Source organism: Dermacentor andersoni, chromosome 4 (assembly GCF_023375885.2).
Source record: "Dermacentor andersoni chromosome 4, qqDerAnde1_hic_scaffold, whole genome shotgun sequence".
In the NCBI taxonomy this organism is placed as follows: domain Eukaryota; kingdom Metazoa; phylum Arthropoda; class Arachnida; order Ixodida; family Ixodidae; genus Dermacentor; species Dermacentor andersoni.
In genome coordinates, this window is record NC_092817.1 from 135143204 (window position 1) to 135160156 (window position 16953).

Here is a 16953-nt window from a genome sequence, read left to right on the forward strand (position 1 = left end):
GTTAAAACAAACCGAAATAGAACTCGACCAGAAGTCTTTTTCTTTAATTATCCAAGAGAAACACGGACGCTTTCAAATGCCAGAGCCTTGCCCTTGGCACTCTCATCCGTATCGTCTAGTTGACTATTTCTGATCGCTCTGCATGGCAAAGCTTCTTGCACATCAAACATTTTTCTCGAAGGCCTACCCTAGGAGAACATTTTCGAGCTCAGTTGAACGGTCGCTTGCGCGTGTCGCGCTGCCTCGACCAGTGAAAAGCCAAAGAAACGTTCGTTCCCGTTTGATGAATGTTGTCGGAGGAAACGCAAGCACAGCTTCCACGCATCCTAGCTTCTCCTCTTCCCGCGCTAGTAGAAATGGAAATGCAGTCTCTGTTGAAATGCGGGAGCTTTTCTTCGCATCGCCGAGCGTCGTCTGCTCGCCTACAAAAGAAGCACCCAAGCATTTAAAATGAAAACAATAATTTTTTTTCTTCGATCACGTAAAATTGTTTTCAGGCGTAGTCTAATGCAAAAAAACATAGAGCCTTCTAGAGGATACCTAAATACAGCTGCATCCTATTTTCTACGTTATACCGTAGAGAACTTCGTCTCGAAAGAGAGTTTAAAACATCATATTGGTAGCTAAAATTGGAAGTATGGAAGTTTTTGAGGTGAATACCTGCTCTCGATTGAAATCTGAGAACCTCAACCACCTTGAAATAAGCGTCTCATTCAGTACGACACTAGCTATGTCATACGACGCAAACCTCACGAAGACATCCTCAAGTGCGCATCCTGCTGTATATATAACCTCAAAAATATATGAATGAAACACAACCGCTAGCATGCGCGATAGGCAACTACTACATACGTACTGCAAAAAAAAAAAAAAAATTCTCAGTGCACGTGCAAAATTCGTCAAGCAGTCATGCCGCATATGCTAGCAAATCAGGCTTACCCTACAAATGTTCCTTAAGGCAGGAAAAAAAAAACTTCACCTTATTCGTTAGCTAAATACATTAGAGCCAGCGGCTGTTTCTGTCTCGCGATTGGCCGTAGAAGGCTGTCGGTATGATGATCATCAAAAAGCCACACTAACCGTCGAACGCGCACATCACCTGAAATGTGTTATTTACTATTGCTCTTGTCCTTTTTTTCCATCCCTCTTTGTCTATCTAGCTACATCCGCAGTTTTACATAAACTCCAGGCGCTTCACGCTGTCGTTTATGCTGTCCCACTATTAGTAGCGCCGGAAAGCTAAACAGGTTGCGCCCCCACGCGGAGCCGCGGAGTAGCCTGGCGTGACTACCGCAAGGCTCGAAGCCTGTGTCACCACTGTGCGCGGCGTGTTTTTGCCGACTCCCCTGCATTGCACGTGAACATGCTGTGTTCTACCAAGTCCAGACAACGTGCTACGCCGTAGGTTGTGCCAATATCCCCGAATACACGCCAAGCGCGCACGAACCGGCTCATACCTGGGCTCCAAGCGGGGGTCCACTTTCGTGAATCCACTTGGTTCCTAGGCAGAGGTGTGTATGCATTCACCCCTACAAGCGATTATAATTAGGAAGCATTAGCATTTGCCTCGAAGATGCCATGAGCAAGCTTTTCCTGCTTTGCAATATCTAGGTTTGACGCCGATGACACACGCGACTGCGAATAAGGTGGGCACGCACGGCTCACCACAACCTGGCCGAGACCGGCTCCACCTGTGTGTGAGATTTGCATGGTCCCGAAGCGAGTGGTTGTAAGAGTATCTGGCCCCCGTGGTGTAACTGAGCTTAGCTGAAAGCCCAGTTGGGCAACCATTGTTTTTCCATCGTTGTCGCCACTCCCTTGTAGCCATACTGCCACCATCACGCTACGTTATTCCGAATGACGTTATGCCGTCTTCGTCACACTGTCATCCTTGCGGCCCCCGGTCTGCCGTCGTCATCGTCAGGCTGTGCTGCCATCTATCAAAACATGTGGACTATCGATAACTTGTGCCGCTGTTGCAAGGTATCTTCATCGCTATCAGCAGCAAACTACGGACGTATTCCTAGTGTTTTCAGTGGCTTTCTGTGGTCAGTATAAGCAATTCACCTACATTGAGAGATCGATTTGATATTTTGGGAACAAATCATCCCTGCTTAATTGCGGTCCATCTCGATATATTTTTGGATAGTTACAGCTAGACTCCTTTACCTTCGATGGGATTGCTAAAGCTACATCATTTCTTCCCTAAAAATTTCTCAGGAACGAGATGCTTTGTGAATTCGCGCCTCTGTATGTCCATTTCTTTGAAGCATGGTTGTAAATGCATTTCCTTAGGTTCATTAGAATGTTGCACTATTTTGCGATGTCTTGAATTTCCGTTGCCTGAATTTTAAAGCATGGCTTTAAAGAAAATGACGTACAGAGGCGCGAATTCACAAGGCATCTCATTCCTAAGGAATTTTGCCCATTGGCTGGCTCTCTTCACTAATGGCATGTACAGCATAACGTTTAGTTAGAATATATTATTTCGTACAATATTACGTAATTTATTATTTATATTCTTACCAGATGAACAGCGTATGCCACACTGTGTCTTGTGTTTAAACAAGAAGAAAATGCAAAATAAATGCGATCATTAGGAAGAGGAAAGAGAAAAGTAGAAGGCAGGGAGGTTAACCAGAATAACGTCCGGTTGGCTACCCCACACCGGGGGAACGGGAAAGGGGAAAAGAAACAGCACAGGGAGAGAGAGGAGGGAAGGAAAGAAGGCAACTGCGGCGAGTTCACGTGTGATCGTACAGAAATTGCATTAATAGTCACAGATCGTTTCACAAACCCATCGTCCTTAAGAAACACAAAAGCGCCTTCACAGCTTTATGGGCCGACGGGCGATGGGGGCGGTGTTCCAGCAGCACCTGCACAGAAGGCGGCCGATTGTCCAGTTTTTGGAAAGCTTTGGCAAGTTCTTGTCTCTCTGGGGCATATCTTGGACAGTGGCACAGCAGGTGGTCGATGTTCTATTCGGTGCCACAGACCTCGCATGCTACACTGTCAGTCACTCCAATTAATGTAGATTATGCCTTTGTGAAGGCCACTCCTAACCAAAGGCGGCAGAGAAGCGCAGCTTCACGTCGAGGAAGTCCGAGTGGAGGTCGGAGTTGCAGGGAGGGGTTTAGTCGATGCAGTCGCGTAAGTCGTAAGTTTGGCGAGTTCCACTCGGTCACTGTGAGACTGCGTGGCAGGTGTCGAAGCTGCCTTGCAGCGTCAGTCCTCGAAAGCGGAATTGGAACGCTGTGCTCTTGTTGATGTGCTGTGCGAGCAGCGTTATCGGCGGAATCATTGCCACTGATTCCACAGTGGCCAGGTACCCATTGAAAAACGACCTCGTGACCTTTTTATTGGACATCATGGTAAAGTTTCACGACTTCGTATGTCAATTGGTCATGACATCCGTGTCGAAGAACTGACTGCGTGCACTGTAATGCCGGCTTTGAATCACAGAACCCAGCCCATTTTCTAGGTTTTTCAGAATCAATGAATTCCAGTGCTCGACGCAGGGCCGTTAGTTCTGCCGCCGTTGAGGTCGTCACATGCGATGTCTTGAATCGCAGTGTGATTCCCCGCGTTGGTATAACCACGGCACCAGAAGAACTGCAGGACGTAGTCGATCCATCGGTATAGATGTGCACGTGGTTGCTGTACTTTTCACGCAGAAGAAGTAAGCTCAGCTGTTTTAGAGCAGGGGCCGGTAGATCTGTCTTCTTCTGTAGTCCCGGAATCATTATATGTACTTGTGGACGGCTGAAACACCACGGAGCAAACGCTGGCTTGGCCGCAGGTGCGTACCCTGAAGTAAACGACGCACGATGCGCACTGACAATACCGCTAAATGTCGAGCAGGGCCTTGCAGCAGTGAGGCTCGCCAAGTGTTGGGAGGGGGTCCTAGCATAATGCCTGAGATGCATACGCATTGTCTCAACGGTAATGTGCGTCGTGATTGGGTAATCCTGCGCAAAGGCAATCGTTTCAGCCGTTTATGCACTGCATGGTATGCCAAGACATATCTTAAGGGCTTGGGCTTGAATACTCTGAATCGTACGCAGGTTAGTCTTGCAGGTGTTGGATATTGCAGGAAGGCTGTATCACAGGAATCTAACGAACAACGCCATGTACAACTGTAACATAGCGTGTATAGATACTCCCCAACTTTTTCCTGCAAGGAACCTGAACAGGTGACAGATAGCAGTCAGCCGCTTTTTCACGTAATTGGCGTGCGGAGTCCAAGACAGGTCTCTTTCAATTACGACTCCTAAAAATCTGTGACTTCTGCTGTATGGTATAAGTTGTCCGTTAATAGATACGCCGTAACCAGACATTGGCTTCCTCGTAAATGCCACCATTGCGCACTTTCCGCATGAAATTTCAAGTCCTTGTTCACGAAGGTAGAAAGATGTCATTGTGGCTGCCTTCGGAAGCCGAGCGCGAAGCTGAAGTCGTTTCACACCTGATGCCCGAATGCAGATGTCGTCCGCATAGATGGAAAGTCGTACGGTGCTGGGCAGGTTGTAAACCAATCCACTGAGGGTGAGGGACTCCTGGGCTACCGTAATGCTCGGATGTCGGGCCATTTTCTGTGTTGCACATCAACATATACATCTTACCAATCCGACCGCTTCCAACGTGCTAAGGATGGCTTCATGGGTTACATTATCATAAGCTCCTTTAACGTCTAGAAACAGAGCAGCAGATAGTCGCTTACAGGCCTTTTGGTGTTGCACAAATGTTATCAAGTCAACAACGTTGTCTGTTGACGAACGGCCCCGTCTGAATCCGACCATAACATATGGATGGATTTCATAGTTCTCTAATTACCATTCCAGACGTGTTCAAATCATTCTTTCCATTGTTTTTCCGACACAGCTGGCAAGTGCGATCGGACGGTATGAGGAAATGTCCAAAGGCGACTTGCCAGCTTTGAGAAGTGGAATCAGGCGAGTTGACTTCCACTCTTGCCGAACCGTACCCGTCTGCCAGGAGTCGTTGTACAGGAGCAAGAGTGCCTTCCGAGCTTGGTCTCCTAGCTTACACAGGGCACGGCATGTAATGCCGTCAGGTCCTGGCGCTGAAGAGCGCCTGCACAAAGCCAGCGCAGCTTCTAGTTCTTCCATAGAAAAAGGGCATTCCATGACGGGATCCCGTGACAACAGTGGGTGGTCGAGCGTTCCCGAACCCGTTCCATCGGAATTTACCTCGCCAGCAATCTTTCTGCAAAAATATTCAGCGACGTCAATATCTCTACATTGTAGATAAAGTGCCAGAGATTGGAATGGGTGGCGATGACCAAATGTTATGCGAAGGCCACAAACAGTCCTCCATATAAGCGACTAAGGTCTTCGCGGACCCAGGCACTCGCAAAAGGATGCCCATTGTCGCGAAGCCAGCTTGTTCATGTGACGCTGTATTTTCTTTTGTGTTCGTCTAGCCAATCTCAAATCATGATTGGACTTCGTGCGTCTACATCTTCGCTCCGCACGACGGCGAATCGTCCGAAGTTTTGCTAGGTTGATGTCGAAATCGGTGCGGGAAGAACTCCTCGAAAGCAAATGCGTGGTTGTTTGTATGGCATCATTTATCGCGCCCTGTAGGTTATAGGAGGTGCCGTCACGACAACAGTCTTCCATTATTATTTTGTATTTAGACCAATCGGTGCACTAGACGGTTCTGGAGGACTTGGAGCTAGTCAAACCTTTCATCTTCAAATAGGTTGGGATGTAGTCGCTCCCCCGTGTTTCTAAATCCGAAAACCAGTGCACTCTTCTCGAAAGCGAACGTGAAACGAAGGTTAGGTCCAAGCAGCTGCTATACGCTGATCCACGCAGATAAGTATTGCTTCCATCATTTTACAAGCAAAATTCACGTTCAGAGGCAAAGGACACCGGCGTTCTGCCTCTAGAGTTAACTTGGGAGCTTCCCCATAGGTAACGACGGTCGTTAAAGTCACCAGTGAGCACCCACGGCTGTGAAGTCGATGTTAAAGTTTCCCGTAGGCGCTCATAATCTAGACGGCTTGCTGGAGATAAATAGGCTCCAAGAATTGTGAACGTGAGCTTTTTATTTTTCACTGTTAATCAAACGTATTGATTTGCTTCGTCAGGAGGCACTGGGTGATGTACATAAGTCAAGTCACGGCGTATAAACACAACAACCTTGCTGCACTATCCGTGGGTAGAGGACATAAAGCACTCATACCCGGACAGTCTGATGGGAGCTGACAGGTTGGGCTCGCAAATCACGATAATGGGGAACTGGTGCGTAAAGACAAACTGTCTAAAGTCGGACATGCGTGACTTAAGCCCTCTGGCGTTCCATTGAAAGACAGATGCATTCTTGAGTTCCTCTTGAAACGATGGCATCTCTCGGGCCGTGGTTTTACCCTTGAGCCGCAAGCACCGGACTCAAGGTGTCCAGCACATGCAGTGCGCTCTGTGATGACGGGGTTTTGATGCTGCTCAGTAGAATGCGCATGGCGTCCATAAGTGACCTCAGCATCACTATGAATTGGCGATCCTTAGTCGTCGTCCCATCCGCGGTTCGTTAGGTCATTGAGGGCGGCGCAATTTGATGTCACTCCGAGGCAGGTTGTGCTCGTGGAAGTGTAGGCCACTCTTCAGGAGGTGGGAGTCTTGCCCCAGTCTTCTTTTTTACACTGTCTGTCATTCTGGAAGTTGGCGTTGATACGGTAGCCGCTTTGCCGGAAGATGGTGTATATCTTTCAGTAGACGTAACTCTTCGTGCTGCTCTTCGGTGCCGATGTCGTCGTCGGCTGAGAGTAGCGGCAGTCTCTCTGTGTGTTGAATGGTCCCGTACAATACGTTTGAGTACTGTTCGCTCGTTCCTCGGGCAATCATTGGATGATACCTCACGAGTACCATGGCAGTTAGGGCACTTTATTACAGTTGCGCGGCAGGCATCTGCTGAATGAGATTCGGCGCACCGTGGGCACACGAGGTTATTCCTACAGACACCTTTTACGTGTCCAATCTTGCAGTATTTGTAGCATTGCAGGGGCTTCGGTACGTATGGGCGGACTGGATGGCGGACGTGGCCAACTTTGACGTGTGAGGGAAGGCTGTCTCCATCAAACCACAGCTTCAGGCAACGGATGTTGCCAAGTCTTGTGATGTGCGGGATAAGAGTGCCTTCTGTGGTTGGCTTTATTAATATTGGTAAGTCGTCGGTTGGTATAGAAACATCGACATCATAAATGACGCCAATAGTGCCATTGCAGCCAGTAGGTATCATGGATCGCACTTGCACTTTGTCGATCTCCGTTACGTGCCGCAGGCTTTGCAGTGCACTACGGTGTAGAACATCTACTGCAAGGACATTCTTCCGTGCGTTTATTCTCACGTCCTTTATCTCGTTTTGCGCGATTCCCCAAAAAACGCAGAAAGGACTTGCCTGTTGAGGAGTCGCAGCGTGCTCCACGTGCACGAAGGACCCCTGTACAGCCGAGGAGGTTGCAGTAGCGCTTAGCTTCATCATGATCATCATCATCATCATCAGCCTGGTTACGCCCATTGCAGGGCAAAGGCCTCTCCCATACTTCTCCAACTGCCCCGGTCATGTGCTAATTGTGGCCATGTTTACCCTCCAAACTTCCTAATCTCATCTGCCCACCTAACTTTCTGTCGCGCTTAGCTTGTGTGGGTACAAATGCCGTTGTCCTATTATGGGATAGCATATTAGCTATCCGAAATTTTAGCACCGGGAGAACCTCGGAAGAGGCCCTAAATATTCCACTCAAAAACCCTCCTAGGAGGGACATCACTTTTTTGGGGTTCCTGCCCATGAAGAAGTCCCAGGTAACGAAGCCGCTCACTAGCTTGCCCGAGCACTCTACCGCCGGGCAACTCTAGAACAGCCAGTTCCAGGGTTCAAAGGTAACGTCATCACGAACAGGGAAAGTGTAAATGATTACAAAGCTGACAGAAGAATCTTTCCGCTTCCACAATGGGCATAATACTCATTTCGAGAAACTGTGCCTATAATACATGTATAAATATAAAAACTACACTCTTGCATATAAAGTGCTAAACCTTATTTTTATAGGCTGTTTCTACTAAAGCCTTTCATTTTCCTATACTATTATGTTTATTTTTGCAGATTTCAAATACATTTTTTTGGGTTAATTAGAATGTTGCACTGTTTTGCAATGCCTTGAGTTTTCGTTTCCTTCATTTTTCAAATGCGCCAAATATAATTAAGCGCATACTACACAGAAAACTGTGTTCGGGTGTCAATATTCTCGACGTTCGACCCATTGCTTTGGTTGGAATTTGCGTGCAGCTTCCTGCGTAACTTTGCTTTGCTAGTTTCTTCGTTAGCACCATTAAGTAACCATGAAAAGCTTCGACGATATCGGCGAATTGAGGTTACATGGTCGTAGGCGTAGCATTTGCGACAGCTGATTCTGAATAGATCCCTCCATTTCCTGTGTTATTTTTCTTTCCCTAAATTAAGGTCGCACTTTTAACCTGAACGGCGCGGCCTCGTGCATGGCGTGCTTTTACTTTATTTTGCCGGCAAAGATCAGAGGCTGTGAGTACGTGGGCCATGCTTGCCAGAGTTCCATGTCATCTTATCCTCACCATGTAATAGTGAGGATAAAAACTTGCCTTGCGCAAGTATCGCTGTATCTCTTTGAATCCAAACTGCATAGCAGGAATCAAAATATCTCTTTGGTGGATGTTAGGAAATTGAATTCTCGGGTTACCACTCGCTCGAAAATTCTCGCCTTCGGCTCAACACAGTATAGCACATTGGCTGCGCACTTTTTTCCGAGCTCGTCACTTTGCAATGGTCAGCGCTTCGCCCACTCCATAGCACTGTAAATGGAGGCAAAAATCACTCTGTCACTGCAACGCCTCATTTTCGTCAGCGTGAGGAACGCTTTCGCAACCAATACCTTCGTCACCGAGTGATCCCAGGAAAGCCATGTTGTATGCTACGCGTCATACGTTCCAAAGTAACTTTATATGCATACGGCCCACCTTTAGAGTAAAATACGCTCTCGCACAAAATGCCCTATTTACCAGAAACTTTATTATTAGAGCTATTTCTTATGCAGTGGAAACTTGAAACGAAATAGCTGAATGATGAAATATTTATTTTAATTCCTAAACACACATTACTGTGTCCACTTAAACGCCCGTTAGTGTAGACTCCGCTTATACTTGACGCGTTCAGGCAGTGCTGCTCACAATACAGTGTAAAGTCTCAATTACGAGAATTTAAAGCGTGAACTTAGATAGCGAAGAGAGGGGGTTTAGCCAAAGAACGAGGCTACGTCGGAAAGTCTCCCTGGCTAACCTCTGGCTTCATAAGTAAAGTCTTTCTCGATCCTTTTAGCCTTTCTCGATCCTTTAGTCACGTTAAATGTGTTCATTCGGTCAGCGAAGAATAAGCATTAATGGCGGGCAGCACTCGTCTTACCGAACATATGTCTTGTGGGTAGGTAATGTATCCGCACCGCTACTATCCCTATTGCAAAGCCCAGTGCCACTGGGACCCAGTGCGCCGGATTATGGGCCCAGTGCAGCGCGCTGGATGCTGCGGCGCTGGGAAGGCGCAGCGTGCTGGGAGGCACTGGCTACTCGCGCGAAAAATAGCTCTAGAGCGTTAAATATGCGGTGCCTGGGCGCCGTATATATTTTTTTGAATACAGAAAGCAACAAAGAACGTCTTAGTGCAATAAAAAAAGGAAAAAAAAACTTACTCCGCGCAGGATTCGATCGTCCGACCTACACATCCCAAGCCCGGCACTCCACCGCTACGCCACGCCAGCTTTTTTTTTTTTTCTTTATTGCATGGAAATAATGGTAGTGTCAAATCAATGCAGTTACATTACATATGAACATACACGCACACAAAACAAATTCACACACAGTATGCAGTCCAATGACAGTTCAAAATTCTGGCAAACAAACACAAGCGTCCAGACGCGAAATCCATTCAGGTACGGGATCATATGTAGCAACCACCCTACGGACTTGAGCAGTCTCTTCACGGAAGATAGACCTTGTCGAGCGAGGTGGCTCGGCATGTCTGTCGATCATTCGACTTCTCCATAATGAATAAAGTCCTAATAACATAAACAAATCGTATGGTGTATTACTGGCTGTCTTTTTGAAAGGAAGGAACCGGATACCATAACATGTGAGAGGAAAGTCTTTTTTGAGAGTTCTTTGTAGAACGTCCCAAAAATGAAATGCGTCACGACAAAGTATAAAGCAATGCTCTATTGTCTCGGGTTGATTGCAAAGTCTACAATTTGTATTCCAGGGTACGAACAGTCCTTTTTCCTGAAGCCACGTTTTAACTGGCAGTGTGGAGGTGTGCAGCTTAAAGAAAAACGTTTTCGCTGCAGGCGCAATGCACATTCTACGGACACGGCAAAGAACATCTTGACCAAATAGAGACAGATACGGCTTTCGGTACAGAGGTTCAGGGAAAAGGTTATCTATAAGTGCTACATTTAGCGACGTGCGATTAACGGTAAACAAATATTCAAGGGTGAATCTGGCTTTTAAGAAGGAAATAGTGTCGACAAGTTCCTTTAGGAAGCCCCATACCGGTAGTTCTTGAGCAAAGTTTGTCGTGACATAAAGAAAAGGGAGGTGTGACGCAAGACGTGCTCGATTAACTGCGTGCAGGAATGGATGACGGACATTTTTAAGGTAAAATAAGCGCATGACCAATTGTCGCACAAACAAATGCACAAGACCCAGGCCTCCCTTTTCAAGCGGGAGAAAAAGGTTGTCCCTTCTCATAGCTTCCCATGGTGAATGCCAAATAAAACATGCAAATATTCTATGAAATGCCTGGACATGGACACGTGAGCAGTGTAAGACCTGCAGAACATAAAGAAGCTTCGAAGCGAGAAATGTATTGCATGCCTTAGATCTCGCAAAAATGGAGAGGTCACGTCCCTGCCAGGTTGTCACCTTTCGACGAATAGTGGTTATCGTGGACGTCCAATGAGGTCCACTATTACGGAAGTTATCGAGAGGTACTCCAAGATATCGCAACGGAGACTGATTCCAATGAATATTCGCGAATATAGAGGGAGTGAGTGCCCACATGCCTAGCCAAAAGCCTCTACTTTTTTCAAAATTTACAGTAGCTCCTGCAGTCTCACAGAAACGCAGGGTAGCGTCTATTGCCTTGGCAATGCTTGGCTTATCGACGCAAAAGAAGGCAATGTCATCTGCATAAGCTAGCACTTTAATTTCCTCATCGGCATACCTGTATCCTTTAATGCTCGAGTCGCAAAGCACGCTTAAGCAAAGCGGTTCTAAGTATATGGCGAAGAGTAAAGGCGAGAGAGGACAACCTTGACGAACGGATGACTGTACCTGTATTATATCTGAGAGGGTACGGTTCACAATTAACTTTGTAGTGCAATGTTTATAACAAAGTGTTATACCATTGTATAATACATCCCCTAACTGAAGATGTCGCAGTAGTTGGAACAAAAATTTGTGTTGAACCTTGTCAAAAGCTTTGGCGAGGTCAATCTGGAGAAGAGCTACTTGATCCGTACTACCCTCTATGCACTCAAGGACTGAACGTGCGATATGAACATTTGTCTGTATAGAGCGGCCTCGAATTCCGCATGTTTGATGATCACCTACTAATTTAGTAATGACTGTTTGCAATCTATTTGTCAGTACTTTTGCAAATATCTTGTAATCCACGTTACACAACGATATCGGCCTATATCCGTTTACCCTCTTTATTATTTCATCATCAGTGCTCTTTGGTATCAAGGTTGTGTGGCACTGATAGAAAGATGGAGGAAGCTCACCATATTGATAGGCTTCCTCGAAAAGCTGCTCAAGAAAAGGACACAGGAATTCCTGAAATTTTATATAAAATTCCGCACTAAGGCCATCAGGGCCAGGCGTCTTGTTTTTCTGAAGCGTTTCGATGGCAAAATTAATTTCTTCTCGAGTGATTGGCCCATCAACGCTGAGGCGATCGTCTTCTTCTAAGTGTGGCATAAGCGAAATAAACTGATCAGCGTTTTCTTCGTATCCATTCTGAGGCTTAATTGCAGTGAAAAGATCTTTGTAATGAGCTTCAAATAGGTTTATTATTTGGGACGTTTCTGTGTATATAGACCCACCAGAGTCAATTTCCAATATTTGCTTGGAAAGCGCATATCGCTTTTCATCACCGAGAGCCCTTTTTGTGGGCTGCTCTTCTGTGAAGCGAGTTGTGCGTGAACGTACCATTGCTCCTTTGTACACTTCCGTCTCATATTTCTGTATTTGTGCGCGAACTGCATTTATTTCATCACTATACAATCCTGGTTCCTGGCTTTCGAAAGCGTGCAGCTTGTGCAGTAGATCATGAAGGTAATGCTTTTCAGCTTTTTTTCTTTGAGACAGGTCACATGAAATGGCAATCGCCTCATTTTTCACTCTATATTTGAACATTTCCCATTGAGCAAACAATGGAAGCTCTTGACATTGTGTTATTTCTAGGCATAATTCTTTCACTTTGTTTACAAAACTTTCCTCTCGTAAAAGTTGCGTATTAAGTTTCCACAGTGCCCAGTTTGGAGCAAACTTGCGAAATTTTCGAGGACCCCATGAAACAGCTACCAAACAGTGGTCTGTGAAAAATACAGGCTTCACGGCGTAGTTGTGGATGTGAGACCAGAGATTCGTCGAAACATACACACGATCAAGTCGAGCATGGGAGACGCCTTGAAAGTGCGTGAACCGCACCCAAGAAGGTGTGTAGGCTCCCACGTCTATTAGATTGTGATCTTCCGTTAACTGATGCAGGAAAGCAGCACTTGCATCATAACGATTAGTTAGGTATGAGTGATCTCTGGAATCACAAACACAGTTGAAGTCTCCCAACAGTACCAAATCTCTGTCAGTATCTAGGAGCGGAGCAAGTGAGAGGAAGAAAGCCCTCCTGTCATTAACTTTTGAGGGAGCATAAACGCAAATAAACCGCCAATTACGGCCATGAAAAGAGAGGTCACAGCATATAAGGCGGCCTTCCTCATCAACACGTAGCCACAATGAAGAATGATTTAACTGCTTTCTGATTAACAAAAAGCATCCAGTGGAAGCACCACATGCTTGGCTAATACACACCTCGTAATCAGGTTGAAAAGTTTGCAGCGCAAGGTTGAAATCACCAGCAGACGATATCTTTGTCTCTTGCACTGCACCAACATCAACTTCGTGCTGCCTAAGCACGTGTAGTAACTGCTGCTGGCGTCTTATATTCCTCAGCCCAGGTACGTTGAGTGTCGCTACACATAAGGGGAGGGTGAAGGCGGTAGCCATTTTGCTCACCTAAAGCTTTTGTGTTTCATCGCCCTTGGCCACAGGTAAATCTGTGGTCTTGCTCCCTTTGGACTTCTTTGTGGCACTCTCCTGACTACGCTGATAAAACCGGCGCGGCACATTATTACCAGGAGAGGGAGGTCGCTGAGCAATAGGAGACACTTTCTCGGGCGCCTGTAGTGCACTTGCTGTTGCTTCGTCGTTGAATGGTGCCGGACGTTTCCTTGCCTGACTTATGTCCATCGCCTCTTCCTCTTCTTCCTTGTCATCAGGGGGCTTTTCTTTAAGGCTTGCTAGGCCAGGTGGGCAAACTGAGTCATCCTCGCCTGTAGCCTCGCTAGTATTACTTGGGCTGGTGTGACTGCTTGGCGTTGGCTTCAAGGACTCCTGGTCTTCGTCCCTAATGCCACCTGTAGTCTCTCCGGTGGCATCTACTACCTCTGTAGAATCCATGAGATGGTCCAGTTGTGGCTCGTCTGCGTTATATTGCCCAGAACGAAGCTTATTGGCGTATGTGGACACGCAGGCGTCCGCTGAGTGACCAAATCGGTGGCACTGTAAGCATCTCGGTGTTCTGCATTGTCGACGAACGTGTCCCACACGCTTGCAACGAAGGCACAGCGGAGGCCTACCGGGGATAAGTACGAGGCACTGGTGTCCATAAATGGACATAATGTGCGGTATTGAGCTTACGGTGATAGTGTCCTTGAGCACCAAGGAAACCTCCCGGTTTGTTGTCACCCACTGTTCCATACCAGTGCACCTCCATACTTCTCTCTCCACCGACTTCACCTGACCATATCTCTGGAACGCCTCTTCAACGCGTCGTGGTTCAAGGTGAGGTGGAAGCCATAGTAATTTAAGCTTGATGTTTTTAGTCTCCGGATCTATCACCATGCACTTCAGCCCTTTGACACGGAGCTCACCACAAGCGACGAGAGTTTGTTTTGCCGCACTGCTAGCGCAAGTAACCATCCATACATGGCTCATTTGATACTGTCCGACACCTACAATATCTGAAGTATTCACTACCTCAAGCAGAGCATCTCGGAAGTCAGGAGCACGGTATGGTCTGCCACTCAAGTCCGCATGAAGGAAGATAGAATTCAAAACGTCGTTACCGGTTGGTAGACGCGGGAGGACAACTTTGTAACTTGCATCTTCGGTCAAAAACGGGGTCGACGATCCTCGGCCTGGGGCCGATACGCTGTTTCCAGCAGAGAGCATTTTCGAGCACAGCCGTTCCACACGGCAGACGGGAGTGGACGGATAATTTGCCATGTCAAAGCCGAGAAGCAGTTTGTTTCGCAAAGCTACGTCTCGTACAGGGATGGCTGATGCGCTATCGCCCCGCAACTAAAACTAACGCCTGTACCAGAAAGAAAAAAGTTGCTGTCCGTATTCAGCAGTATCCTTGGAAGTGCCACAACATCGATTTTCACATGCCATTGCTATTTTAACTTCGCAAAAAAGTCCTAAATGATCGCCGACCCGGGACGGTGTATGGGCTGTTACTGCCGATTTCGATAGCCGTTTGTTGTTCTTCGCGCAAAGGGTATGCAACGTTTCCTTAGTTCACTGATGCCTTTGAGTCAGCACGCCTGCCTAGTCACATATCTTCGTCAGAGAAGCGCAGGCTAGTGCTGGGAGCCTTCGCCGATAGCACATATACCTGTGTTTATGACGGGTCACATCGGCGGTCATCGCTTCTTGTGCTGGCACTGTAGACATGAAAAAATTGTTCATTTGAGAACACCGATGCGAAAGCAATAATATAGAGTGATTTATACTTGTTAGAGTTCTTGATTCCTGAGCCTAGGTGCGCCGATAGCGTGAGGACGGACTCGGCGTATACGCTAGGCCTAAGCTTCGGTGGGGATCGATCTCGGCGCGGGTATATATAGCTGGCCGAAGCTAAAATGTGTGTATTTGAGCCTCAGAACTTTTTTTTAGTGCAATAGGGAAAGTGGAAGCGCACGAATCAACTCAGCTTTGTTATCGGTGCGATAATATATGTCAGCGATAGGCTTCGAACTCGGGGTCCGTTCGGGCGCGTCTGAACGACTTCTGCATTTCGTGTCCACTCCACAACACTGCGACAACGGCGACAACTACCAGTCATGCGTTACGTGCGAACTACTAAAAAACGCGGCGTCCTCTGCGTTTACGTGCATTCGTTCAAGAATTTAGCTGTGCGCCCAAACAAAAGAGAAAAGGGAAGAAAGACGAAAGTTATGTTCAGTTTCAATTGTGCATGAATAAACAGGGCAGCTCACGCACCTTTATTCCAAGCTGTGACACGAAATAGAGTTTTATAACCCCAAGATATAGCGTTATTTAGGACAAGAGACTAGTATCAAGCGATGAAATTGTATAAGCATTTAATATTCAGCAGCGCTCGTCCTTGCGTACTGGAACCAGCGCGGCAAAAACAAAACCAGCGCAGTTTCCAGTGCGAACCAGCGAACTGCAACGAGAACCAGCGCCTGTACAGCACAAACCAGTGCACCCCAGCGTTATCGCAGTGGAACCAGCGTCTCTTCCAGTGTGACCCAGCTCTTATCCAGCGTTCTCACTGATGTCCCAGTGAGTCCCAGCGAGTGCCAGCGTACCCAGTGCGACCCAGCGCCAGAAAGCGCGCTGGTTTCACACTGGAATGCGCTGGTTTTTGCAATAGGGATAGTATCATTATTATTATTATTATTATTATTATTATTATTATTATTATTATTATTATTATTGGGTATATTTCTCCAGATGAAGTTGCCATCTTGCAAGAGCACCTATTTAAATTGCTGGAAGGCATAGCCTATTCAGGTTTATCATTCTGCTATTGCCGTGCTGAAATAACCGTGGCACGTGACAGTGCCTAAACATTAAAAATGGCCCACTGCCTTTCGATGGGGGCTAAATGAGAAAACACCCGTCTACTCAGCTTTACGTGCGCGTTAAGGAATCCTAGGCAGTCCAAATTTCCGGAGTCCACTACTACGACGTGCCTTATAATAATTTCATGGTTTTGGCACGTAAAACGCCACAATTCAATTTGATTTCACCTCTAATTATCATTTGTATAAAGCGGATCCCTTAATAATACCTCTGTTTGTTCTTGTTTTTATCTGTCTGCTAAACTCGTTAATAGTTAGACGGAAAAAATGCTACACTGCGGGACACTGTGCACAGTTCATTTGAGCTGTCGTGTGTTGATCGGGGATCTCAATGATAAACAACAGAGTGGAGCATTCCATACTTTTCGTTATTTCGCCTCAGTAAAACATTTCTACTAATAGCCACGTTTAAAATAGAATTTGGGGGCGGCAACACAAAGTTTGGTCGGATCAATTTTGGAACAACTGCACCGCAGAAATCTTGTGAAAATGCTGCCATTTATAATTTTTGAATGCTACAGCAGAAGCTGCATGGAAACGAACATGCCCTCCACTTGTCTTCTGAGCCGATGTTATTTCTTTTGTTCGGTTTTATTTGCTTCGACATGTCGCCACGTAATTCTCGCTACATTATTTTCAGCCAAGAATTTGAGCTTGGCTATACCTTTCGCCTACATTGTACGACAGAAATATTTATGGATTCCAGAAATTCGGTTCTACCAACGTAGGTG

At 46.6% G+C, this 16953-nt stretch overlaps 1 protein-coding gene across 1 annotated transcript; it reads right to left on the reverse strand.

Moving 5' to 3' along the window:
* Nucleotides 1-13343: 13343 nt before the first annotated feature.
* LOC126537713 (uncharacterized) lies at nt 13344-14574 on the reverse strand. Its single transcript, XM_055074414.2, has one exon. It carries the CDS (start codon nt 14559-14561, stop codon nt 13344-13346), a length of 1218 nt encoding a protein of 405 aa, XP_054930389.2. The 5' UTR covers nt 14562-14574.
* Between the last annotated feature and the right edge of the window lie 2379 nt (nt 14575-16953).